The 26315-nt window shown below is 50.9% G+C and overlaps 12 protein-coding genes across 12 annotated transcripts; 5 read left to right on the top strand and 7 right to left on the bottom strand.

Annotated features, from left to right (window-relative positions):
• Positions 1 to 1439: 1439 nt before the first annotated feature.
• On the top strand, positions 1440 to 1592 carry GT037_007606 (uncharacterized protein; the record flags this gene model as incomplete). Its single annotated transcript, XM_038932653.1, has 1 exon — positions 1440 to 1592. A coding segment is annotated over one exon (153 nt), but the record flags the coding sequence as incomplete, so codon positions are not given.
• Positions 1593 to 2151: 559 nt separating this feature from the next.
• On the top strand, positions 2152 to 3640 carry GT037_007605 (uncharacterized protein; the record flags this gene model as incomplete). The annotated part of the gene is made up of 4 exons (XM_038932652.1): positions 2152 to 2479; positions 2534 to 3036; positions 3084 to 3215; positions 3278 to 3640. The coding sequence occupies 4 exons, from the start codon at positions 2152 to 2154 to the stop codon at positions 3638 to 3640; spliced, it is 1326 nt and encodes a 441-aa protein (XP_038785140.1).
• A 694-nt stretch (positions 3641 to 4334) lies between these two features.
• On the bottom strand, positions 4335 to 5207 carry GT037_007604 (polysaccharide lyase family 3 protein; the record flags this gene model as incomplete). Its single annotated transcript, XM_038932651.1, has 3 exons — positions 4335 to 4618; positions 4670 to 4831; positions 4886 to 5207. 3 exons carry the CDS (start codon positions 5205 to 5207, stop codon positions 4335 to 4337), a joined length of 768 nt encoding a protein of 255 aa, XP_038785139.1.
• A 3544-nt stretch (positions 5208 to 8751) lies between these two features.
• Positions 8752 to 9990, bottom strand: GT037_007603 (uncharacterized protein; the record flags this gene model as incomplete). The annotated part of the gene is made up of 1 exon (XM_038932650.1): positions 8752 to 9990. One exon carries the CDS (start codon positions 9988 to 9990, stop codon positions 8752 to 8754), a length of 1239 nt encoding a protein of 412 aa, XP_038785138.1.
• Positions 9991 to 10011: 21 nt separating this feature from the next.
• On the bottom strand, positions 10012 to 10416 carry GT037_007602 (uncharacterized protein; the record flags this gene model as incomplete). Its single annotated transcript, XM_038932649.1, has 1 exon — positions 10012 to 10416. The coding sequence occupies one exon, from the start codon at positions 10414 to 10416 to the stop codon at positions 10012 to 10014; it is 405 nt and encodes a 134-aa protein (XP_038785137.1).
• A 678-nt stretch (positions 10417 to 11094) lies between these two features.
• Positions 11095 to 14751, bottom strand: GT037_007601 (c6 finger domain-containing protein; the record flags this gene model as incomplete). Its single annotated transcript, XM_038932648.1, has 4 exons — positions 11095 to 11412; positions 11469 to 12941; positions 14363 to 14586; positions 14643 to 14751. 4 exons carry the CDS (start codon positions 14749 to 14751, stop codon positions 11095 to 11097), a joined length of 2124 nt encoding a protein of 707 aa, XP_038785136.1.
• A 425-nt stretch (positions 14752 to 15176) lies between these two features.
• GT037_007600 (rna polymerase ii subunit a c-terminal domain phosphatase ssu72) lies at positions 15177 to 16104 on the bottom strand (the record flags this gene model as incomplete). The annotated part of the gene is made up of 2 exons (XM_038932647.1): positions 15177 to 15834; positions 15884 to 16104. 2 exons carry the CDS (start codon positions 16102 to 16104, stop codon positions 15177 to 15179), a joined length of 879 nt encoding a protein of 292 aa, XP_038785135.1.
• Positions 16105 to 16298: 194 nt separating this feature from the next.
• Positions 16299 to 16523, top strand: GT037_007599 (uncharacterized protein; the record flags this gene model as incomplete). The annotated part of the gene is made up of 1 exon (XM_038932646.1): positions 16299 to 16523. One exon carries the CDS (start codon positions 16299 to 16301, stop codon positions 16521 to 16523), a length of 225 nt encoding a protein of 74 aa, XP_038785134.1.
• Positions 16524 to 17860: 1337 nt separating this feature from the next.
• Positions 17861 to 19387, top strand: GT037_007598 (uncharacterized protein; the record flags this gene model as incomplete). The annotated part of the gene is made up of 1 exon (XM_038932645.1): positions 17861 to 19387. One exon carries the CDS (start codon positions 17861 to 17863, stop codon positions 19385 to 19387), a length of 1527 nt encoding a protein of 508 aa, XP_038785133.1.
• Positions 19388 to 20389: 1002 nt separating this feature from the next.
• GT037_007597 (dual specificity phosphatase) lies at positions 20390 to 22696 on the bottom strand (the record flags this gene model as incomplete). The annotated part of the gene is made up of 2 exons (XM_038932644.1): positions 20390 to 22272; positions 22369 to 22696. The coding sequence occupies 2 exons, from the start codon at positions 22694 to 22696 to the stop codon at positions 20390 to 20392; spliced, it is 2211 nt and encodes a 736-aa protein (XP_038785132.1).
• Positions 22697 to 22899: 203 nt separating this feature from the next.
• Positions 22900 to 23100, bottom strand: GT037_007596 (uncharacterized protein; the record flags this gene model as incomplete). The annotated part of the gene is made up of 1 exon (XM_038932643.1): positions 22900 to 23100. The coding sequence occupies one exon, from the start codon at positions 23098 to 23100 to the stop codon at positions 22900 to 22902; it is 201 nt and encodes a 66-aa protein (XP_038785131.1).
• Positions 23101 to 23567: 467 nt separating this feature from the next.
• GT037_007595 (dihydroxy-acid dehydratase-like protein) lies at positions 23568 to 26307 on the top strand (the record flags this gene model as incomplete). The annotated part of the gene is made up of 7 exons (XM_038932642.1): positions 23568 to 23767; positions 24181 to 24349; positions 24414 to 24511; positions 24559 to 24566; positions 24644 to 24751; positions 24802 to 25177; positions 25239 to 26307. The coding sequence occupies 7 exons, from the start codon at positions 23568 to 23570 to the stop codon at positions 26305 to 26307; spliced, it is 2028 nt and encodes a 675-aa protein (XP_038785130.1).
• Between the last annotated feature and the right edge of the window lie 8 nt (positions 26308 to 26315).

Here is a 26315-nt window from a genome sequence, read left to right as displayed (position 1 = left end):
CCGGCTCACACTATCGGCAAGCGCGCCTGTCGCTTCCTTGTTGGTGTAGTCCATCGCTGTTGACAGTGGCAATTTGCACACCCAACACGACAGTGTTCGGCTTCTCATCGAGTTACAGCTTACCAGAATAAGTTTTTCTGTGTTCTTCCAGGGCTCGTAGTGTCGTGCTGCAGGTGCATGTTGCGAAAGACATGAACGACAAAGCGACAGGTGTGCCTTGTGCTATGCAAAAACTCAGAGACGTTGCCCGTTCTTCTCTATCATATACCGCTCTCCTGATAGGGAGTTTAGAGCATATGGCCTCTTCACGTTGCCGAGGGAACACGCATCTGATAGTGGACAGGGAGGAGAGAATGATTTGACAGAATGAGCTCGTGGCGCACTTAGTATGCAGCCATCCCTGCCTTTATCACCTGTCTCACTTGAGGGGTCTCGTATCGACGGGACATCGGATATTTTGCGCGTGTTGTGGGTGGCTTGTTGATTATGCGTCGTCGCAGAACCATGCTATGGTATCGCGCGTAACTAGGAAGTTCGATTGGCATTGCTATCAACGTGATCGCGGTAGGTCACAAAGTGTTTTCTTTCGCTGTTGTTCTTGAGAGGCGCAGCATAAAGAGGATGTTTCCTGGGTGTCTTTAGGTTGGAGATAGTGACATCATCTGTAACGCGTTTTAAGGACAGTCGTCGGGGTAAGTTTCCAGTGGATCGCGATAACTGTGGATGGTATGGCTTGCTAGCTATTGGGTCTTCGTACGACCAAAGCACCTAGCGTTCGGCGCTGGTATGACTGTTGGTTACTTCCGAAGGCCATTTGCGACTCGATCTAGAACGATGACCAGCACGACATATGAAGCCGGCCAGCGGTGGGTTGGTATGGGTACGGATGCCGTCATGCTTGTCGCGGGAAAGGACGGCCGGTGCTGAGGGGCAGATTCGTCGTCGCTAGCGTGCATTGATGTACCTCGAATCCAACGACGAACCTACATGGACTTATCTACATCCCTGAAGGTCTCCTTCTTCCTCCGGTCACTGCCACTTTATGTTCCAATCAGGTCTTCTGAGCATGGAAATACGTAGGATGATGTTCGCTGCACTACCCAGAGGCTCCGCACCCAGTCTTTCTCAATGAGGCTGCCGAAGGCGCAAAGTCTGTCTAAATCCCGCAATGGATCAGAAATTTAACTAATTTAGGGTATTTTCTGTCTCTCTTTTCTCATAACCTTGGCGACATCTCTCAGATGCGTTCTGGTTGAACTCTTCGCTTTGAGCTACCCCGACAAAAGAAGCAACAAGCAGTAAGAGCCTCTCCCAGTACTCCGAATAGCCATCGTTACTGTCACCTGCTTGCTAGGGGGAAGCAGTTGATCCAAATTCCAGAGCCACGTGTCTGTTATGGCAACCGTTCTAGAGAGTCTACGTGATTGCCCGACCAGTTTGCATTGGAAGTCTTTGTCATTCTCATCAAGCACTTCAGCATAAGAGTCGAGCAACACTCCCGAACACACGTAAATCACAGAAAGACAGTGGTGTATTGGGCTCAATCGTGGGTCGGCTTGTCCTCCCCTTCGATAATTTGCTATTTCCCTTGATTTGCCCTTCTGCCCTCACTTCTCATCCACTGGAGCGGACCGATGCGATTTTCGAATTGCACGGCTGACTATACAATGGCTCGAGCTGAGTTTCACATTTTACAGTCTGGCCAACAGTACCCTCCGCACGCGTCACCCACAGCGTCCGTTCGTGTCGATTAATCTTCACTCAGTCACTCTTGAACGGCCATATATAATGACAACGACTTCATCTATAAAGCACTTTATTGTTAGCTAATGTAGGGCAATTCACTGGCTATTTGTCGGAAATACAGTGTGCTGGGGGATCTTCTATGTCGAATCCTCAAAATTCTGCTTCTGCCACCTAGGAAACGCTCTCTGTAAACACACGATTCACTTTGCGCCCCACATTGTTCTGGTCAAGAACCTTTCATTGCAGTATATCATGCGAAATAGGCAACTCCAGAACGTTTTTCCTTCCCCATGACCGCACAACTGTATTTCATTCCACCACCACAAGAAAAAGTTCTTCTCCGCACCACTTCTTCACGCAACCTTGAGACTTTCATTCTGTGTACAGCAACCGCTTTCGCACAAGATGAGCAACAACGCTTCTTTCCCTGATCGTCAGCGCGCAGCGCCCCATCTCCCGTCGGCTTCTTTTATCTCGCCGAATGCTCAGATGTTCACTGAGTCCGCTGACTTCAATGACTTCGATCTAAATCAGAATGACGAATTCTTTCCCACCCAACAGCCTGACATATACGCGGACGAAAACAGAGAATATCGCTACGATTTACTGAATTCTCATCAGCCTCATGAGAATTCCTATGACGAGCAACTAGCGTCTGGATGGCCTCTACCTGAAGAGCCCCAGCACTTCGGGACTCATCCCCCACCGCTTTTTGACACCAATGTCGCCCTCGGTAAGTTGTGGTAGTATCTGTTTTACCTGTATTGCACATACTGACGTCTTTCAGAAAGTTCAAACGGCTTTGAGAATGACTATCTGTACTCTTCGGTCGGGCTGGATCTGCCTCATGACAATGGGTATCCTATACCCCCGCCGAACCAGTCAGACAACGGTCAAGCTATTGACGCCGGAGAAGAAGCAGAAGCTTCAAGAGTTGTGGACGCTACCAGCAATTCTCTCTTTAACAAAGAAAAGCAAGCCAAGGCTGTGCTAAAAGAGCAGCGAAACCAAACCAGCGCAGCCAAGCAGATGGGCAAATCGGTCACCATTTCGCAGACAGACACTGGAACCCATATTGGCGGCGTGTACTGGACCGCCCCCGCTGATGACAACACTATCCCTTCATCTCCAACCGAGATTAATACATGTATCGCTACACTCACAAAGGCGATACAAAACAGGGAGAATTGTAGAGAAAAGACGACAACGGGCCAGCATCGGAACCGTTGGCTAGCGGGATCCACCTATTACAGTGAGGATCAGTTCAAAGCAGCGGCTCGCGATCTGGTAGTAAGTAATCTTTCTATTGTGGTCATTGTTTCGCTAACATAGTGTAGCTTGCTATGGTCGAAATTCACACAAAAGGGTGGACCAAAACCATTTACGACAAGAGTGAGCGTGAGAACTGCCAGGTGACGATGTTCTACACCTTCGAAGATCGTTTCGAAGCCCTTTGCGAGCTTCTTCACGTGCGTATTCCCTATTCTCCCCCTTGGCATCAACTACGCTGGCTGTTGCTAATTGCTCACAGTGCTCAAAGACGACGTGTCAGGACATACTGAAGGGTACCCGATTCTATACTATCATCGGAAACCCCCGTACCCTTACCTCCCGCACAGCGACCAACAAAACTGCCAACGCGCACAAGGCCGGTCTGATTGCAAAAGGCAAAGTGACTTCCATTAGCGAGGAGCAACAGGCCAACAAGTCGCACACCGGCCTTGAGGAACGTTCTGACAAGAGAGATCTTCCAGAGCCCACGGAGTCTCTTCAACCACGAAAACCTCCAAAGGGCAAGAAGCGGGCTCATGATGATATCCTTCAGGCAGAGGGTGAAGCGAGTGTTGACGTTCCCCGTCCAAAGGTGGCTGCTAAGAAGCGACGAAAGGCGTGAAGTCATCATTTGCTGTTCCGTCGTGTAAAGTTCCTGCGCTGTACCCATTTTCTTCGATCGTCTTGCTCCTCTCATTCCGCAAGGTGTTCAGAACGGCATTTTAGCTCTGTTTGCTTGTATTGCCGATACCGCTAATCAACTCTAGAACGCCCTTCAACTCGCTGCTATCACACAATGTTGTAGATGTCAGCTCCGATCTTTGTAATCTTCTCATAATACCTGCGTTCTGATCTTCACTGCGCGAAGTTTAAGAGTCTTACGTAGTCTGTGATATCTTGTATTATATTACAGATGTTCACCAAATTTTGCCTCCGCTGTCTCGTAGATCTTGACAATAACACACAGTTCTCCAGAGGTGAGGTCTTCGTATTCTTCACACTGTGAAGATGTCCAGCAGTGACAAGACTTGAACGCATTATCGCCTTTTCGCTTCGGGTTTAATAGCTCAACCGGTCAGTTTTTATGATCAGATATACCAGACCTAACGTAGCGTAGATCACGATAGAAATAGAGAAAACAAACTTGTGCTTGAAGATCAAGTGTATTACATGCACCGCATGTGCGCAAAGTTATATGTACAAAGAATCCACCTCTAAAATTCCAAAGTGTTCAACGACCCACTCATTCATCTCCACCCGCAACCGCCATTTTCTCGTTCGTCTAGAAAGATATCGAGCGAGTCAAAAGTATGCGTCTAGCAAGACTTGATGGCGGAAGCGGTGTACTTGCAGTAGCTGGAGGGGCCCTTGGAGACGGACTTGGGCTCAGAACCGGGCTTGGTGCCCTTGAACTCCTCGCAGATGGTCTTGACAGAAGAAGCGCAGGTGCCGGAGATGGTAGCGGTACCACCGAAGTTGGGGTTGATACCGGCAAGGACCTTACCGTTGTAGGCCTTGACATTCTTGATAACAACAGAGCGGGAGACAGAGTTCTTGCAGTTACCGCAGGCACGGTAAAGCTTTCCGAAGTTCATGACGGCTATAGAGTTGTTAGCGGTTGTCAGAGTGTAGTGTCGAAAGAGCTGCTTACTGAAGCCATCAATGGTGACCGTTCCCTTTCCGTTGTGCTGGATGACCTTGTCATCAGCAGACTGGGCACCTCCGCCCTTGACCATGGCGTTGCCGTCGCCCTTGAGGGAAAGAGCATCCTCGCAAACGTCGACCCACCAGACGTTCTCGATGGTGCAGGATCCTGTGTACGGTTAGTACGTTTGCTATATGTAGTGCATACAGGGGTAATGCTTACCTTCGCAGTGGACACCCTCGATCTGGTCCTTGCCGATGATGGCGTTCTTGAGGGTACCTCCGTTCTTGATGAGGAAGACAGCGTCCTTGTCACCACCCTCAACCTGACCTGTGCAAGAAGCACCACGGCCGTAGGTCTTCATGCCACCATCGAAAGTTCCGGAAATCTCCTGGGGCTTCTTGTAGGTAACAGAGCCCTTGGAGGCGGGGATCGGGAGGGAGGCACGCTTGGCGAGAGAGAAGAACTCGCTAGGGGCGGAGGCAGCAGGGCCGGCAGCGGCGAAGCCAGTGATGGCAGCAATGATAGCAATGGAGAACTTCATTTTGATGGTTGAGTTGGTTGATCGAAACTGTGGAAAGTCGAAAGAGGATACTTGGCAAAGTATGTATAAAGAATGTAAGTCTCTAAAAGAGGTAGCGAAAGTGGGATGCTTCAAGCAAACGAAAGACTGAATGAATGTGATGGTGGATGATTCTTTTTTGCCGGTGGCCTATGTGATACTTATACTCTTCTTAACTCAGCTTCTGCGCGCCGCACTGGTGATTTCACACATTACTCCGAAGATGTGCCATATGGAAGACAAGGTAGTCTTCCTCCCCGGTGATACTCAGGAGGCTAGGCCCAGCGCACCATGCGTTTGTAAGTGGGATTCAGGTCCAGAAGGATACGCTCGCAGGGTTTCATGGGCGCTAGAGCCCGTGCTTTGGTGGGGCATGGAAGTCGTAAACAAACTCATGATTGAATGTTTCGACATTGCCCATGTCAGGGTTCTCTTGTACTGTGTTTTCTTTCAAGTAATCGTGGTGAAGTAAACACCATCCAGCATAATGGGATCACTGTCCATAGTGTTAGGGTGAGCAAAAACTTGCTCTGCATCCCAGGGAGGCAGATTGAGTGATGCGATAGACTGCTTGCTTCCGAACTCCACGCGAAAGCCCGTTACCATGGGTATCTCGCGAATATGCCAGTAACACGTTCCATGTCCGATCGACTAGGGCTAGATACAGACTGTCATGCCGGCGCCAACGCTCGAAAAGATGCCAAGCTTTGAGCTGAAACCGCACAAATATCCACATCGATACCACATATCTGGAACGCCAAGGAGAACTGAAATTTCCGCTGGTCGTATGGAACGTCTGGCCAGTCAAGCAATTCTCCGGGAACAGTATTGGTGTCACGCCAAGAGATGTTTGCGACTCATTCTCCGGGGCGAGCCTTGCGCTAGAATCTTGCTAGATTGTCAGGTTGTTTCAATGTTGCCATTTCGCGCGTAGCAGCCAATGGCAGCTCTACTCACATAAGCTTAAAACAAGCTCGTCGTGTCTTGGCATGTCATGTTGCGCCAAACAGGCGTGTCGCGCATGACGCCCAGCTGTCGTTTCTAGCTCTTGCACACCGACCGCGATGGAACGGATGGCGCATGCCAACGAAGCCCGCTAAAAAGACTCGCTCATCGGGCTGATAGATCCGACTGACTCTAACAATATGTCATTGTTCAAATCTCAGAGAATTTGGTTGTCTGGCATCTGAACACATGCAAGATGCACTCATCGTGTATGTTGTGGTTTGGTAGCAATCCGTGGTGGATGTATTACTGATCGACGTCGCGAATCATGGGTACAGCGCGATTCTGCGGCGTGTCGTGCCGTGTTTCGCTGGCCGGGTTGTTGTCTTCCGATGGCAAGACTCTCATTTTATGTGAATTCGATCCTTGTCGGATCCTGCGGGATGTGTGCAGCAGCCACAATCATGTTTGGAACATTTTAATAGATGAGTTTGTGTTGTATAAGACCGAAAATCAGTCAGGTGAAGATAGCTTGTGGCGCTTGGTCAATGCACTCGTTGGAGAAGGACCGTATTGGCGGACCGCAGGCGATAGTGTGGCGCGGGGATGTGGCGCGGGGATGTGGCGCGGGGATGTGGCAGGAGGTGGCGCTTGTGCACTCCACTTCCTTCCTGCTTCCGATGCCGAAAGTCTCCGACACTGCACAGACTACTGCATGCAACAATAATGGCCCAGAAAAGGCACCAATTTCAGACTCTTCACCGCATCGCGAATGAGGTGAACAAACACATGGATATGTTGCTGAGGTTGTCCACGTCACTTGTCAGAGAAGAAAAATTACAAACACGAATCGCTGCCTTATTGCCTAAGCGCCTTATCGACCAGAAAATTTTACAAAAACGAAACGCTGCGATCCGAAAAGAAGCCAGCGTCAATCTGCACTACTCGCACATGGATACCACAAGCTAAAATAGGCCAATAACAACCTGGGATTCACCTTTGAACGAATCATGTATGTCGTGTTCTCGACATTAAGCCACACAGCGGCACAGTTGGCTGATCAGGAGACATGTGTATGCTCTCCTGAATTAGTGCGGGAACAGCGTTGAACTCACCAACCTTAGCCCATGCCCCCTCCTTCGATCCCATCGACGAGTATAGGGCTCAGGTGCATGACCGGAACGAAGGGTCGAGGTGCACACCAAACGAGAACTTCATCTCACCGCTATGCGCGGTCTTTGCGAGCTGGACTGTCTATTCTCATAGCAACTAATCTGATGTCAGTCTATATAGAAGCATGATATGCTCCAGGAATGCCGTTATGTGAACTCGTGCGCATTGGGAAGTAGAACATCATAAAAGAGTGGTGATCAAGAACTCATTAGAGCAGTGTACCATGCTCATGGCCGAATCATCAGTCAGCCTTCATATGAAATCTTCCAAATCCAATGCACCTGGTCTGCTTTGTCTTCCATCCTGTCCCATTGCATTCGTGCAAAAATGACCACTGCCTTGCCTCTAATACCGACAAATCATCTCGCGAGAGCTGCGTTCTACTCACCTTCACCAGCTGGATCTTCATGCCTTGACTATTTGCATCCCTTAGCTTCTCGCTCCACTTTGTGTGTCACTTTCCCTTCAACAGAGTCTAGCTCATACCAACCTGGAAATACGAGGTTGACTATACTAATATTCACGCATTTGCCAAGCGCTCTGCAGACGTCTACCAAACTACCTGTGTATGTCCAATCTTTAGGCACGGCGAAAGGGATACAATTAGCAAGTCTAACGATGGCGCGGCCACTCGTCGCTGGGCCAGCTTTGCCCCTACCGTGGTTTAGATGACTATGAGGCGTAAACTGGAAAGGCAGTTGTAGTGTAATAGAGCGGATGTGTTGCAACCAAATACCCCGGTGGTGAACAAGAAAGTCTGAGCGACCATCTACCCATCCGTACCACTGAACCGCGACTCGTTTCTCTAATAGAATCATCTTTTTGCCCCGTGTCTGATCTGTTTACAAAACCCAGCAGGCTCAGATCTACACTCGGTAGCTGTATTCTCATCTTCAGATACCGCATATTACGCTTCATGGTTGTGAACTGGTGTGGGGCGATTCTGTTGTCGGTTTCCGGCCAGACCCCGATGGATAAGAGAAGTGTCAATGCAGCGGTGTATATTAGAACACGCGTTTCCTGTGCGAGACCAAGGAGATGAGACGGCCGAGAAATGTGATTATAATGTGGAGCATTTGGGTAATTGCGCTCGGTGTAAAGAGTGGAATAGTAGCGGTAACGATTTAGCTGGCGAGTCGTGTAAAGGGGCGGTGTAACATCTTTCATGGCATTCAAAGTCATGTGTGGAGTGTTGTTCAGAAGGTAAGCTATCGATTCATATTAGTTAGATTGAGCGCAACCGTTTTATTCTTTAGTATCAGCATGAAGCAGAGTTTGTTACTTTCCGCATTGTGTGAAACGTTCAAACAATGGGCCAACGTTTGCTTAAATCCTACGTCAATCTTGGGATATCCAGTATGAACTAACATCCTCATTTCTTTTACTAGTGGCGAGCTGTACCAGCTTCCTACAAGCAGCAAGCCAGCCACACAGCCACCCCTAGCAACGAGTGATCATGCGGCGAGTCCAGGATGTACGCGGTCTGATGTCCGTCATCGTCGACTTCGCGATGGGGGAGGTATGCGGCCGTAACGGGATCATCTCTTTCCAGCAGTTTGTTCATGCACAAATCAACTTCCTCTTCCATCTCGTCAGAGTCAAGAGCGGTACTCTTATTCTTGACAAGGAAATTCCTTCCATCCTCTCGCTTACACTCTGCTTCCTTGATTGCAAAGTTACCATCCATTATGACACATGGACAGACTTGAGTACTCTGGCCTGGGTAGATGTCCAAGATATCAGTAAGAAAGACAAGGAATTGTTGTTGAAGCCTGTGAAGGGTTACTGTTTTGACCGCAACTTTAACGCTAACAGGCAAGTCGATATGAACTAATTCGACCCGTATCTCTGTGTTGAATGGAAGCTTGGTCGTTGCCACGACCATGTTTGTTATCGGGATCCGAAGGTTCGAAAGATTGTCTCGCTCCGATAGCTCAGAACGCATCAGGATAGTTGGAGGGTACTTCTCATGTCGAGCTGCGTGTTCGCTACGGATGAACAATCGACTAGCCATGCACCAATCATACATCAGCCTTAGGTCATCGAAGGTAGCCTGCGCATTGTACGCTACGATTCTTCCAACAGCATGCACCCTTGAGAACTTTCGGAGCGCCAGTTCTCGAAATTGGCGATTTATCGAGAAGGGTTCGGGTAAACGAGGTGAGATTGTTCGATTCTCAATGTTATATATGAACCGAGTAGCGTTTGAACCCATGAGCAAAGAAAGAAGCTTTTCGCGAATCGATGCCACAAAAAGGAGGCGGGCAATACCAGACCCTTTGTTAACGCAGTAATGCTTCCGTTCAACTTGACCGTTGGCATTCAACTCGTAACTAATAGCTGGCATTCCAGTGTTGTCGCAATGATTAGGTGTACCCAAGATGAACAGAGCTTGCGGGCTCTTGACGTCAGTCCGAACCTCTCGAAGCACATGCAGTGACTGGAGGTAAGCACTCATCTCCGGGATCCGCTGGGGAGTCAGCAGCGTGATCATCGCATTCAGATTATAGTCGCTAATCATTTTTTGTGGTGGATGATGTAGGTGTCCATGAAGCGGCCGTCCTGAGAACGCAAAGGATATATCAACGTTTGCACGCTGTCGACTGCCGTTGGTTGCAAGTATGTCTTGGTAACGCCAAATCTCCATAGTGATTGGTTTCAAGTCGATCTATTGCCTGAAAAGATGACACGGTCCAGGACAAAGTGGGCTCAGATCGATGATCACTTTGCGTATGTAATCGCGAAACGGACCGAGATCAAACATCCATCGGCTCAAAAGCCCCATGGTTGAAGCGTCCCTGAAAGTGTTGGGCTGCGTAGAGAGTAAAAATGCGTTGTTCGTGAGAAAGATACTCTTGCATTCGCCATGGAGCTGGCGGCAGGTAGTAAATATCTGGATGTCCTGCGTCGCACAAACCATCGCTGGCGACGACAGATACATTATTAAACCTATATAAGGCACTAGTAGAACTGGATCCTCATATTTGAAGACATTTCGAATGATCTTGTTCCGAACCTCCCCTGGAAGGCTGAGCAGAGGCGAGCCTGTCTGCGGAATAAATACAGTCGTCATTATAGAAGAAGGCTATCGCGTTCGAAGTTATTCTCGATGCGGGGTGTCTCGGGCGGCGGTCGTACGGTTGACTTGTTCGAGGTGTGGTGCATAGAGATTCGAGGAGGGATTTGTGACGATGTGCGACGGCGGAAGCGATCCTCTAATGGGTGGATTTATGCGCATAAGCGGTATTGAGTGGACATTCACTCCGTCGGAGAGCAGAAAAAGTCCGCTTGACTTGATTGGTGGAAACCAGTGCCCTCTTCGAGGCACTATGAGCCAACCCTTCTGACCTTTGCATTTCTTGTTACCCAATCCAGCAAAAACATCACCACAAGACTAAGCTCAGTACTAGCAACATAAGTCTGATTTACAAAATCCATGTGTGATAATACGATGATCGGCGGTTCTAGAGCTGGTGTGGTGGCGGTTTTCAAGGGTAATGTAAGCCTGGGGCTACTCGAATCGGTCGTCCTTTCGTTTAGCAGAGTGCGAATGAGGATGACGAGGATCAACGCTTCGTTACCTTGTTCGAAACGACCGTGGTATTTCTCAGATATCTTGTTGAAATACCACCCTATTGAAAATCTCGTAACGTTGACTGTGTCTCAGTATACTGGATCCAGATCATCGAACAACAGCGCCTCAGGCGTTTTCGTCGGTCATCTCAACAACCTGCACGAGTCAGGCTTGGTTCTAGTATTTAGGCCCTGAAAAAATATCTGCCACAGTTGGGAAAGTAGCCTGGAAGGATGCCTCCATCAGGACCTCAGGAACCTTTTGACCCACCTTATTGTATAGATCCTGTTGCGGAACATAAACTCCATCGTCCGGTGGTAAGTATTGCGGACATATACCGAAAGCAATGGCGCCTTTGCTAGCGAGGTGACGTTTGAGTTTCAGGGCGTTTGATAGCACTCGAGCCTGGTTGATGCCAAATTCGTGCTCGATTCGTGTCATGCAATTGTCTACGAAGTCTTGGCTTCTTGACGAGGCTAACGGCATGGCGGCAGCCTACATAGAATCGTCAGTAGTAAGAACATGATGCTAGTTATGATTAAAAACCATACCACATAGAGTGCCCATACAGTGCTGTAGCCTCCTGCAACCCGCACGATGGGAAGTCGATCTTTTACTGATCCGTTTCCGATCAGCGCTTTGACGAGATTGTGCGTGTTGCCTCGAAAGTTCCCATCAAGAGATTTGAGTGCTATACGATAAGGAGATGTTGAGGTTGTACTAGCGGCTGTAGGCCATGGTTTGCCTCGCCCCGACGCACCTGGCGGGGTCGGCTCACTATTTGTCGGGCTAGCTACTCTGCTCGGCACTTCATCAGGGACGTCGTGTAAGAATTGAGGCATGCTTGCTATGATGTCAGATTGTAGCTGGTATAGAGTGCGAGCGCTTGTTTCTAGTTGCTGATGATACTTGGTGCCGACAAGCGTGGGTGGAGTCGAAGTGAAGTCTGCCAATATGCAATTTCGGATGATGTCGTGGAAATAGATCCTATTGTAACGCACCCAGTTCCAGGTTTGAGCTGCTGTTGCAGTTGGGTAAATATGGTAGAAGTTCTCATAGCAGCACTCTTGTTCCTCGCAAGGCACTACATCATAGTCCCAGTCTGGACCTTGATCTTTGAAAATCTTGACAGCAACCTCGTCAAGCTCTAGTGCCGAATCTATGATGTCCACCAATGAGAACGCTTCTTGGTTCAGAATCCGCGCTCTCAGGTCAATGGTCTTGATGTGAAGAAAGAAGAACCGGTTCCTAGGATCCTCGGTATCTAGGTGCTTTATAACTTCGGTGTTCAGATCGTGAACATACTGAGGAAGTGGAACACCTTTTCCCATGCAGTTCATCGTTAGCAAACCAATGGTGTGGAGATACATTCTCTGTCCCGCTGGAGTCGAAAATTGGCCCATGCCCCGCATTTTGATTAGGGAGGCAGCGCCATCCACATGGTTACTCCATCCAGCTAGGGAGTTGTCATTGAACGTTGCTTCGAACATGCTCAGAAGATTGACTGAGGTGAGGGTGCTATCGGCAGTTACGTCTTCAGGCGATGAAATTGCCGCATTGGCCATTTTGATAGCTTCGAGGTACCAACGTGTCGCTTCGCTTTTGAGACGAGAGTCCATGTAAAGGTTGGCTACGCCAGCGATACCCAAGGCTGTCATTGATGTTGCAACGAGCGGATGGAAGCCGTGTGTGGATAGGTGTTGCTGGTACTCGATTGACTGTATCGATGGCTGATCCACACCCGTGCAGTAGTAGGACATGAAGAAGGATATACCCTGGTCAATGAGCGGCGCTGTGATGGCCGTTCCCGGACATTGTTTGGCCATGATCTGTAGATATGCCTCTCGGAGGTCTCTTGTATCTCGTGCATCACGCGCGGCAATGGCTTTTGCCTTTGACTTTTTCGCCTTCGCCTGAGTTTGCGCGGTCTCATCGTGGAAGAAAGCGTCGACAGTTCGATCGTATCCAGGGCATTGGAATTTTCGTTCAAAGCATTTCACGCAACCACCTGGACGCTCGTCGCACTGTAGACGTCTAGTCAGCAATCTGCATCATCGAGGCTAGATCGGACTCGTAGCACAAATCGGAACTGAGACCTGAAGCTACCATCTCGCACTGGATTCCCAGTTAGGAAGAAGCTAGTTGCGACAAGCGGCAGGCGACCGCAACCTCGCGCGGCATACCCTGGAGGGGTTCACAACGCAACTTTGGACGTATAGATGGAGGCAGCCCGTTACTCACTTTGATTTTTCTTTCGCGGCACTTCTTGCAGCCTGTTGATGGCCGCCCACGGTACACCATTTTGAACACAAGTGGCTTTGCATCAAGGATACGGAAGACGACAGTATCGAGGCTTAAGAGGCACGGCCTACGGCAGAAGGCTGGTAGAAGTCTGCAGAGTATTTGTCTCTGCGACGTGCAGACTTACCCAAAGGACTGACGGCGACGATGCTTAGCTTGAACACAATAGACGTTGATGGGTGTTTCTGATGCAAGCCACGACAAACATTCCGACGGTACTGATGCATGTCGTTTCGTGGAAACCGGAGCTTGCGGCGGAACGTTGGTGATCCGACAGATTGGGCGGCCAAGACGACGATTTTCTCTATGTGCAGAAGGGCGGTGATAAGATAGGATGCCTGACGTTAGCGTCGACCTTGCGCTTTACTTTGAAGAAAATGTGTGCGATTGGCCAGGTTACTGTCAAGCTTGAACAACATGGTTGAGTTCCCAGCGAACACCTAGATGATGTCGGCTAGAACATGAATTCCTACTACGATGCGTGCTGCGGGTGTCCTGCGCTGGGGCCGAGACGGGGTCGCTTTTGCATGCCGTTTGACCCTAGACTCCAACCAGATACACGGCGAAGCTCGGCACGTAAGCCAAATTTCTGTAGTGATGATCTGCATTTTCAGTATCTATTATGCCAAAATTCAGATTATGTCATCAAGCAGCAAAGCATGAAAACGATTCGAGGCGTTGTGGCGGAGTGGTTATCGCGCAAGACTAGAAATCTTGTTCCTTCGGGAGCGTCAGTTCGAATCTGGCCAACGTCGTCTTTTTTGCCAATTCCTGGTCCTCGCCAGCATGGGCACAGTAATTTTTTGTTTGTTCATATGATTGTCTCTTTTGTGCTGATCGTTGAGAGGAGAGGGCAATTCAAAATGCTCAGAGAACAACCGTTTGGCATCCGTTCGGGCCAAGGCTCGAGCAAGTGCGGTTTGCTAGTTTCCCCTTGTCATCAAATGATGATACACATTCGGGATCAGTGAGTGTTTCCCAACACAACAGATGAAAACCAACAAAAAGAACTCATTATTTCCACATTCATTTCCTGGAACATCCTAATCACCATTTTCAAACACAGTCGTGTGTCGCATCTCAACAACGCCTGCCGCTCAGTTCTGCATTTGCTCCGACTCCATCAATCCTGCCCATCACATACCCCAGCGTGACAGTATTTCTTGCATCCCAATTCCCACTCCCACGAGCTGCTCTCGTTTCCATATCTCCAACTGTCGTGTTTACTCTCGTCAAGAGACCTCCAAACGCCGTTTCCGCACTCATAGATACAAGTGCAGTACTCCGAGCCGTCATCCTGAAGCACGCACAAAGAGCGATCACCTGTTTGCTCTGCGTACCAGCCACCGAGTTTGGGAATAGGAATTTCTGTAAAAATATCAGATTGGTCCACGAGGGGACGGAAAGACGACCGATGAACGTACGGAGGTTTTGCATAAGTTCCCATCCACAGCGCCTACTACCAGCTCCACCTCTTGATTCAAATGTTGCGATGACGCCAGCAATGAAGACAAAGAGTAGCACTACGTTCATGGTGTTGGTAAGTACCTAGGTAGGGTAGAGGCGTCTTGGATATGACCCTCGTCGCATAGAAGATGTTGATCGAAATGTTAGAAGAGATTAGAGTGTTGTTTGCTGCTAGGATACCTCAAAAGCACATTGACTTTCGCGATGAGCTCGTGGTACACACACGTGGCTAGCTGCAGACCGTGCCTCGAGGCTACAGCCGGTGGACGCTTGTGCGCGTACGCTACGTTTGTGATACGACGTCATGTCGGATGTCACATGGTGATTCATATCAGTGCACGAATCAAAGGACCAAAGATGAGCTTTATGGAATCGTGTATTCGTAAGAGCTCGTCATATAGATGTCATGTCCAGAACGCCTCGCTATGCAATATGGGTATCTAGGGCAATCATGCCGGGATGTGGAAAACAGTAACGCCGTCATGTAGGAACTAGAACCAAGCCAAACTCCAGAGCGCAGGCATGTTGGGCCATCGCTCCTGCCAGGCTGCAAGTATATCGGGAACGCGCTCGTCGAAGCCAGAACGAGCAGCCCCGCCACCTGATTGCCATCCACTATCGCCATGCTGCTCCCTCTCTTTTGCCGCAGCTTCATTCAAGCTGAGCGCGAGGTCGAGAATAGCTTTACCACCAACGAGGGCTTCCTCATGATTATCCCTAATATCAACGTTGAAGACATGAACAGGTCGGTTGAGCTTTCCGCCCTTGTTGTGGAGATCTTCTAGCACAGCATCGAAGCAACGCTCCTCGCACGTTACAACGACATCAACTACACCCGATTCCGTCCCCTGCGAACCTTTGTCTTCAGCATGATCCAGACGTGGTTTGCCGGGCACCCAGTCTTGAAAGCGCTCAGGATAGCCCTTAATGTTCAAATTACGACCAAGCATGTTGAGCAGGCCGTTGTGAGTGTAGAGGGCAGTATTCTGCTGAGCGAGCTCATCATGAATAGCACGGTAGGTGGTGCTGTTGAAGTGATAGACGTTAGGCTGGGTGATGGTTGGACCGGGGAGTCGGACAAGAGAGCCAGTGCCAAAGCTGATTGTGGGGAGGTGCGCTGAAGCAAGCTGCAGATGAGCTTCCATGGAACTAAGCAAGTTAGCAAGAAGTTGGGTTCGCAGATCAGCGCTGGACATACCGGTTCTGGTTACTCGCACACACAGTGCAGAACTTGAGCTTGAAGCTGTCATCAGGCACCATGTTCTGCTCTGCGTGCGCGTCATTGGCGCCGTCCATACCCGTGGGGCTGGGCTCGGTCGGCGGCGGCGGAGGAGGTGGAGGAGCAGCAGCAGCAGCAGCAGCAGCAGTGGGCGTAGGCTGCTGCTCCTGCCTCGCGCGCAGTCGTGGGTCGGCAGACATGGTCGAGATGAAGCGTGGGCGGGCGGGTTGCTGCTCGACGCGTCTGTAGGCAGTTCTGCAAATTCTTCACAACAGTTAGCTACGGGTCCACACATTCGTAGGTAACAATTATTGCAACGTTCACGCGAGATCAGAATTTTCAGTGTATATTATTATTAGAGTCCTCAAAGGCTATTGCCTAGGACAGCTCCAATATGTGTTCATCATCGCATAGGTGGGCACGCATCGGGGGTGGGAAGAAACTTACAGTGAACACAGTAGGAACCCAAGCTCATAGTCCCGTACATGAAGGGGATGAGCAAGAGTTGGAGAGAATGGCGGTGGTGGTGTTGGTGGTTATGCAAGGCACGAGGCCTGTGAAGGTTGCAGTCTTTGTCGAGCTCAGAGCTCAGGTCAATGTCTTGTTAGCGGCTGACTAAGCATTCGGGTGAAAGATTACGCGGGGCGCCGAACAACAGACGAAATGGAGGGGCTGGTCGACTTGATACTTTGCCGTGTTGACATCAGGTGTTTTCCTGTTCCTGAAGCGCTTGGACAGTATAGCATTGCCTCGTATAGATCGTATGCTGTTAGATGAGATCGTGGGTGACGCTATGCAATTGCGCAAGCAGCCTCTGTGCCCAAACAGGCATGTCTAGGCAACCCAGCTCAAACGCACCTGTCACACGGCATTCTGGCCTGGGTACGGTGGTCGGAAAACAATCATGACATGGCCAAAGGAATGATATCCGAGCCAGCTATGATGTGTCTGCCCTCGTGACAGCACACGGTGAAGACTGCGTCAAGGAAGTTCCTCGTCGGACTCGAAGCGCATTCGACAAGCGGTCCCTATGCAGCTAGTCGGTGACCTGAAACGCCTACTAGGGTGAAAGTAGCCTAAGCATGCATTGATGGGGTTTGCAATCATGGAAAGGAAGAGCCGTCAGAACACACACCCCTCGTTGATGCCAGCAAGGCTCCGTGTTGAGGCCCGTTGACTTGTTCTTGTACTTGAGAAGTGTTGCCCATTGCGGACCTCTTCTTATGCCTTTTCACTCTGGCGACGCTGTCAAACTTGTCCTGAAACACAGCATTGGCATCTAGCACCTCCCCCGCTGCCTGGTGCCAAAAATAGAGTTGGCCTTCACCACCACGCGCGCGCTGGTCCACGACAACATCCAGAACCCGCTGAGTCTTTGGCCATAGTCGCGTCGCCCCTTAGCCGCACTGTTGCCGTTCCCCTCCTGCACGGTGCCCATTCAAAGCCACAGACTTGTCCCTCGGGTGCGCAGCTCATCACCCGTTCACTGGGCGAGTGTTAGCGCCAGGCCTGAACTCCCAGCGAGCGCTTCTCCAGCCGCTCTACAGTGGAAATATCTTCACGCCCGCCGCTCCCCCTCCCAATCGCCAGGCGCATCTGCACAGCCGACGCCATCCTTCCAGAAGGCCTTGAGCGCGCTCGCCGGCCCATTGGTCATCGTCGACTGTGAAACATTCGATACAAACATCGAGTCACTGCGCCATCTGCCGTTGCCATTCCAGAGCCGCTCCAGACGTACCGACTCGCTTTGATTCGAAAGCTGCTTGTGCGCCTTGTGCGCTGGCCACTTGGAGCCCGTTTTGCTGCTGCTGCTGCGGACTCTTGCCTGACTACTGAAAGCTGACTTCTGTCGCGAACCGGCTCTGCCACCCACACTGCCCTCCACCGCGCTGGAAAATCCCCATATAGCTTACCACCGAAGACCCAGACAACCTGCACAAAGTCCCTCTACCGCGCATGACAGACACCAATTCAGCATCAGAGACGGCCGCCGACCCGCACAGGCTGAAGGACACAACAGAAGGAGCGGCTGTCCAAGAAAAACACAGCGAGCGAGACATGGCTGCCGACGTCTTATCCCCAAGGAGCGATCCTGGTGCATCCGCACAAGTGGGCGTGAATCGCACATCTCTGCCCCCACTCGTTACTTCCCCGCCTTCCAAAGCGAAGCTTGAGCGCGCAAGCTCCTACATGAACAAGCGCCTATCCACCTTCTCCAACGCATCCAACACACACCAATCTGCACGGTCAAGGCCGCAATCGACCGCCTTCCCCATCTTCCACTCGAGTCTGCCCTACTCGCTCGTGCGCGATTTCGCATATGACCCGCTACATCCTCTTTTCTATGGCCCGCTTCCGGAGCAGCCTTCCGACATCTCCACTCCAGCGAGTGAACACAGCCGTAGACTATCAGATCCGCCACCTGTGGCATGGCGCAGCGACCGAGGTGGCTGGTCTGCGGGGCCTTGGGATGAAAAAGACGGCGAACAACTCCCGCAGACAGCATACGACGGAGGCCCGCCCTACAGCGAAGATGACGACATCTCAAGCCCGGTGGTCACCAGCCACCACGGCGCACGACACAAGAAGCACAAATCCAACATAGTCAACTTCGACCACACTCGCGGGCGAAGAGGATATCCGGAGGAGCAACGGCGCGGCTCGATAGTGGCGATGAACGGCGAGAGCAGCCAGTTCGTCAGCGATGAGGCTACAAACGGACCTGGCGGCGAATATATCACATACCCGCCCGAGTCGTCGCGGCTCGGTGTGCCAGAAGGAGCATCACGACGAGACTCACATTTCGCAACCACCCTTCCCCAACGCGCCTACGCGGATGCCGACGGAGACGTCGAAGGCCCGCCTTACGACTCCGACGATGAGATGTCGGAACCCGAGGACTACATACACGATGATAATCGCTTCTCGCGCGACTACCAGTTCACAATCGCGTCGCCCGATGAGGAGATGCACGGCAAGGCCGTTGCCCTATTCGACTTTGCACGCGAAAATGATAACGAGCTACCGCTGGTAGAAGGGCAAGTGATACTGGTATCATACAGACACGGCCAGGGCTGGCTAGTAGCTCAAGATCCGAAGACCGGTGAAAGTGGACTTGTGCCCGAAGAATATGTCCGCCTCCTGCGCGATATTGAAGGAGGTTGGAATGGTCTCGTTGGTGCCATACAGTCACAGCCTGAACTGCTGCCTCCTGAGGCAAACAACGGACCCGAGAGCCTACTCAGCCCGATTTCGGCCGGGCCTGAAGCGAAGACGCCTACTCAGGCTGATCATCCGCAGAACTACACGCCTGTCATATCGACGTTTTCGACAAGCCACAAAGACCTAGAGAAGTATCCAACAGATAGGCTTGGGACGCCCACGACTACTGAAGGCGGCCCATTCTCGAGAAGTAAGGATACGGGGGGTATGGAGGGCGTCGAATCAACACCGGAGCCTGAGTCTCAAGAGCAGAAGCCATGAACATAATCAGGTCGCTTGCCTCACCATCATGTAGCGCAAGTTTAGAAAACAAAACTCACGGCAGTGCGGCAAGCATCTGAGTAGCTTGGGAGCTATGCAACGCCAGGTCAATGCCCCGACCGCTGGGGTCAAGCGTCCGGATTTCTATCAAAGCTGGTCGCACAGAAACGAAATGCTCAACGCGTTCACGACATTCGCTTCAACCCATGTCTTGCCCCGTTACTTTTACGAACGCATTCCTCGGCATGTAGCGGTTCTTTGTGTTTTTGTGCTCTATATGCAGAGCGCCAAAAACGATACTGTTGTTGCCGCAGTAAAGACTGACAGGTACATCAGCCTGACGGAGACGATGTGGAAGGATCTCATATCGGCCGAAATAGGCATCATTGTAGTTGTACTTTCTTGACGAACGACACTTGGCTTGGATAGAACAGCGAGCCGAGTAATGACGAGCTGGGAGGCAGTTACCTCTTGAGCTGAGCAATAGTGATGATGCGGTGTATGAACCGCCGTCCTTTGTAATAAATGATTTATTTTCCAGAGATTCATTCCTGTGTCTCGGCAAATCATGGCTGAGGTAAAATCGTCTCTCTATCTCTTTTACGTACACACAACACTTCACAGAGATGATTTGACTTGGTATCACAACCATATATTGCACACGCTACTTATTGCTCCTCAAAACTTGCATTGTTAGAAGGTTGTACGATTACTCTACATGGGAGCCAACATGTGACGACGAACCAGTACGTTGAACAAATCGTAGTGTTCGACCGTTATTTTATTGATCTGAAAATATACTAGTGCTAGTCCAAGGATGCGACCCTGATACCACAAGTTCCTATGTCCCTCATAATTTGCCCATGTCCAACAGTGATTGTACTCCTTAACGCGTGCGCTTGCCAGACCAAGTGGACACGAAACAACCAATAAAAGCATACTATACAAAAAGGCCGCCCAAAACGGTAAGAATGAACAAGAAGAATATTGTCATTGTGCTAGTCACAATGTCGGAGCGCGCCTAAGACCCTGACAGTACCGAACGTAAAGTGCATCTATGAAATGCGAGTGTCGGATGCCTGGTGGGCGAGCCTGCTGGAAGGTGTCGATCGCATCTTCTACCCGGTAGCCTAGTCGCTCGATCATATACGACACGAGAAAGAAGCCGGTACGGTTAAAGCCATAGTGACAGTGTACCCCAATCAGACCCGGTCTGCCTTCAGCTCGGATCTTATCAACGAGGTCGAAAAACTCTTTGACCTCGGCTGACTGTGGAGGTTGTTTTGACACTGTCGGAAACTTATGATATAGGATGCCGCCTTCTTCCAGGCCTTTTGGATCGTATACAGGGTTGTCGTGCGAGATATCGATGATTGCGCAGAGCTTGCCTGCCCAGTTCTTGGTGAGTACCTTTGGTGTGTGCTCTTCGTCGACCTCACGAAGTGTCTTCATTGCGCGAAAGACACCAGCAATAGGCTCCGATACTGGGCGCACGGCCTTCCATTTTTCCAGATTTTTGACGTCCCATTTCCCCTCAGTTGACAGATAGTTGAGTTGCCAAGCAAGCGATAGACGAGGATCGATATAGTCGGCAAAGAAGGTGCCAATCAGCCCAGCTATTATACGGGATGTAGACGGCGCAAATAGTAAGGAATGAGCGGCAGGCTTGGGCATAATAGCAGTTTTGACAACTAGCCGACGCGGATGAGGCGACGGAGTGTGTGATGATGGACTTGTGGTGTTGGAGAGCATTGGCCCGTCAGCCGTAGTTATGCTCCCTTCTGTTGTATTCTCCTCTGTGGACGTGAGACTCCCATTATTGGTGGAAACGGAGGTTGATTCGATGGTCCTGGTATCATCTTCGAGTTTGGGTAGGTCTGTTGCATCAATACCAGAGTCCTGGTGCTCTGTACGCTTCGGCTCGTTCGGGAGGACTGCAGAAGGTACGAACGGAGCTGCTGCAATGGGCAAGCTCGCCTTTTCGCTCGGCGGCTGGATTGCACTGACATCCCTCCCCAGAAATTCGACAATCTGCTTGACATTTGACGCAGGAGTGACCGTATCTGTCTCACCAGCGGCAAGGAACAAGGGAATGTCAAGCCCCTTCCATACTGCCTTACCGGGAAGGCCTCCTTTCGGTGAGCCGCTTGAGTAATCGGGGCACATACCCCGCGCCATCCTCAACCACACAGAACTTCGACTCTGTTTGTTGAAGCGCAGCTGCAGTTTCTTAGTCTCATCGTCAGCGTCCACTCCTGCCATGCGTAGAACGCTCTTGCTATTGACACCGCCTCTCCTATCCCAGCGTCTGATCAGGTCGAAGAGAACAACGGGTGTCAACGTGACTGAACGCAGCTTTTTGGCCTCTTTCTCGGTAGGGGGCTCAGCCTTGGGACATATAGCAATCAGTCCGCTGACATTTTGCGAAAGGAGATGTGCATATGGCGAAGACGAAGAAGCTAGGAGTGCGGCTAGTGAGCATCCCATACTGTGGCCAACGAGCACGACAGGTTGTCTGCTATCGACTGCACGGTAAGTCTCTATGACGACGGCAAGGAGCTGCACTAGAGCTTCCGTGGTGTAGGCGTCCCATGCTTTTGGCTCGAAGCTCGACACGCCACACCCAGGGAGGTCTACGGCCAAGCATGGAGCGAGATTGGAAAGGCTGATGAGAATAGGACTGAATTGAGCGATAGAACCCCCAAGACCATGGACGAAAACCAACAGTGGAACTGGACACGGATACTTGGGGAGTTTGTCCTCCTGATGATGTGGACGGTAAAAGGTCCGAAGTCTGGGATATGTGAAGCCGGAAGAAGAGACGGTATACGAGCGAATAGTGGAATATTTCTTCAGCAGGCCCGAGTCCGTTGTAGCAGCCTCATCTGCGGAGGATTAGCAAGACAAGGCTAGATGATGGCTAGCTCAGCCACGTGATTGGATGTTCGTCCACGGGTATCACTAAGGCTTAAACAACTCACCGGCCGCGGTATCAGGTGCATCTTGCGTGGTGAGGGTATTCCCCTTCCCCTTCCCTTTGCTCCGATACCAAAGCACAGATCCGAAGCCACACAGTGCTGTCAATTGGAGCATGCCCACAAAAGTCAGAGTCAACCGCCCTCCGCTAACTACGAATGGATTGAGAAGTTGGAGAAGACGGTAAGCAGATTGCTTTATACTCTGACCGTACCAGAGATTAAGGTCTGAAGCGGTCTGTGTCACTGGGTTGCCGGGTGAGGCAGCGAGGGGAGCCTGTGGAAGACGCAACGTGCCATTGCGGAACAAGCCAGGACGCGAATGAGGCTCCATGGCCCTTTGCGTGCTGGAATGCTGAAAGTATATGCGACGGGGCGTCGAGGTGCTGGCGTGCGGGACGGTGACGCGCGATGAGCGGCAGCCAATGGAATGAGATGCTGCCTCTCGTGCCCGGATCGCTGGAGAGAAAGAGCCGGTGCGCGAGAGCGTCTCTCACTGGAAACCTTGCGCACGTTGGGGGAATGACGAATACGCAGCTATGATGGACAGTCTCCAATCTGGAAGCTGGAGACGCGTTCGATATCTGAGAATATCATCCTGGCCAGCGATACGGAAAGATAGCGAGCGGTGTTTGCTTTGTCCGATAGTGTTTTCTCCAACCCAAATGGACAAGGAATCGCGTGGGAGTGTTTGCGATATGAAAACTGCCTAGCTAAAGAGGTTTGTGATGGGTGCATGGGCGGGATGACGTTGGGTTGGGCTGCTGCCAGGCTTCGGAAGCGGCGTTTTCTCCCATTCATCGTGGGAACTTGGCAGGGATCGTGCTGGAGCCTTCGTTTGCAACGACATCCCCCTGAACATCTTTCGTCCATTGCAAAACTTTATGAGGAACTGTACTTTGTCTTCCCATTTCCGCATCTTATTGAAAAGTATCTCCCGTCATCCGCGTGGCTGTGCATGTCATCCTCGGACCTGTTGGTGCGACACTATAAGCCCGACATTCCAACGACACATGCTTTCTTCGTGCTTGGTCGTTGATTCTTCCACTCTTTCAAAGGTAAAGTATACCTGTGTTGACCGGGTACTCGGGCTTAGACCGACTAGTCCAGAAGTTGTCGGTATAGATATGTTACAAATGTGTACATAACCAAGCCATGCAGCCTTATGAGCTCCGACGACCTCGCAAGCATACCAGATCCAAGGCATGTATGCGAGTCACTCCCCGCCATACCCATCGCGAGATGGCGTCTTTCCAGAACACCCCGCGAGCGACTTCGCCGTTGCAGACACCGCATCTGGTCAAGCCGAAGCCGCGCCGGTAGTTACGCCGACACACACCGGATTTGGCCGCAACCAAAGTAAATCCCCCAGACCAAAAGACATGGCGCTAGATGGCTTCCAATCGTCATAATTCGGCTTTCAATCAGCTTTGTCGCATTGGTCAACCTTTGTGTCTGACAGAACTAACGCGCGCAGTACCAGTGTGCCCTCATCCGAGGAACCCCTCCCTCCTTCCGAGCTTTAGCTACAGCACGATGTGACAAAGAACTGTCAATGCCCCACACAGACACCTGTTGGAGCATTCGGATTGCTCGATTATCACTAGGGCAGTCGGCGATTGCCCACATCCCTGCTGCGGGAGTACCTGGGTACACACGGTAACTGCTAGCTATCAACCGTATCTCGTTCCCGGGTGACCACTTCGTCCATTGGGTTGATTTTATCATTGCTCATTCTTCGAACCTCTTCGAGGTAATCTGTGCATCCTCACTTCTACGCCGTTGGCCACATCAACCTGTTCTAATCTAACATATCAGCTCGCCTGCCATGGACCCGCGCAATCTTCAGAAGCAGCGTGAACCGGAAGAGCCACGCTTTCTCAGCTTCCCACACCTTCCCGATGACGCCAAACTTGAAGATGGAAAGCCTGCGTTGAACAAGTACTCGTCTACACTCACCACTGGCCACAATTTCCCGGGGGCCCAGGTTCGCTATTCCCGGTGTCACGATGATTGAAGCATTTCAGTCACTAATGACTCCCACCGCTTAGGCAATGCTGTACGCAGCTGGCGTGCCATCACGAGAGGCCATGAAGACGCAGCCCCACGTGGGAATTGCAAGCGTTTGGTGGGAGGGCAACCCATGCAAGTGAGTTCACCCACGGATTTGTTGTCATAATACTGATGATATCGCAGCATGCACTGTGAGTAGACGCATGCCTTCAGCATAAGATAGGGCGAAGGCTGCCGTACCTTGATATGTGTACTAACGACGCAATAGTATTGGATCTTGGGAAGGAGATTAAGAAGCACGTCCAGAACGACAACATGCTAGCATGGCAGTACAACACAATTGGTGTGTCTGACGGAATCACTATGGGTGGAGAAGGTATGCTGGTCAACGTTGGCGAACTTCTACGCATTCTGACAGCCTTCTAGGCATGCGCTTCTCCCTCCAGACTCGCGAAGTCATCGCCGACAGTATCGAGACTGTAACATGTGCTCAGCACCATGACGCCTGCATAGCCATTCCCGGATGCGACAAGAACATGCCCGGAGTCATCATGGCTTTCGCGCGACACAACCGGCCGTCACTCATGGTCTACGGTGGTTCGATAATGCCAGGTTATTCGGAGACGCTGAAGAAACCCATCAACATATCGACCTGCTACGAAAGCCATGGCGCATACATATACAAGAATTTGAAGAGTGCGACGGAGGGTAAGTTTTCGCCAGACGAGATAATGGAGGACATCGAGAGAAATGCTTGCCCAGGAGCTGGCGCTTGTGGAGGAATGTATACGGCAAACACCATGTCAGTCTGATCTCCTTGTACTAACTATATATGAGACACATGTTGACTTTGAATATCATAGGTCAACCTCGATTGAAGCAATGGGGCTAACCCTTCCAAACTCCTCCACTACACCTGCCACTTCTCCTACGAAGATGCGCGAATGCGCCAAAGCCGCCGCCGCGATAAGAGTCTGCATGGAAAAGAACATCACACCTCGAAAGCTTCTCACAAAAGCTTCTTTCGAGAATGCTCTTGTCATGATGATGGTACTAGGTGGATCTACAAACGCTGTCTTGCATCTCCTCGCCATGGCAGGCACAGCAGGGGTCCCCTTGACACTCGATGACTTCCAACGTGTGTCCAACAAGATCCCCTTCCTCGCCGACCTCGCACCATCAGGAAGGTACATGGCAGCCGATCTCTTCGATATCGGTGGTATGCCATCTGTCATGAAACTTCTTGTTGCTGCCAACTTGCTTGATGGTAGCATCCCGACCGTCACCGGCAAGACTTTGGCAGAAAACATCGAATCATATCCGTCGCTGCCACAAGATCAGGTACTCATCCGCCCACTAAACAACCCGATCAAGCCCACCGGTCACATCGAGATCTTGCGCGGCAACCTCGCTCCCTCTGGTGCGGTAGCAAAGATCACGGGCAAAGAAGGCTTGAAGTTCACAGGCAAAGCGATCGTTTTCAACAAGGAACACGAGCTTGACCGTGCGTTGAACCTCGGACAAATACCGCATGGCGAAAATGTCGTGGTGGTAGTGCGCTACGAGGGTCCCAAGGGAGGACCAGGAATGCCAGAGCAACTCAAAGCTTCAGCAGCCATTATGGGCGCCAAGTTGACGAATGTAGCTCTCATCACTGACGGTCGATACTCTGGAGCTTCTCACGGTTTTATCGTTGGACACATATGTCCTGAGGCTGCTGTCGGTGGTCCTATCGCCGTCGTGAAGAATGGTGATATGATCACCATTGATGCAGAGAAGAACCGGATTGATATGGATGTGCCGCAGGAGGAGATTGATAAGAGATTAGAGGAGTGGGTAGCACCTAGTATGCCGGTTACTAGAGGTGTACTGGCCAAGTATGCTAGACTGGTTGGTGATGCAAGCCATGGTGCTATGACGGATTTGTTTTGAAACTAGAG

Source organism: Alternaria burnsii, assembly GCF_013036055.1.
Source record: "Alternaria burnsii strain CBS107.38 chromosome Unknown 715, whole genome shotgun sequence".
In the NCBI taxonomy this organism is placed as follows: Eukaryota; Fungi; Ascomycota; class Dothideomycetes; order Pleosporales; family Pleosporaceae; genus Alternaria; species Alternaria burnsii.
This window is presented reverse-complemented; position numbering and strand designations above follow the sequence as displayed.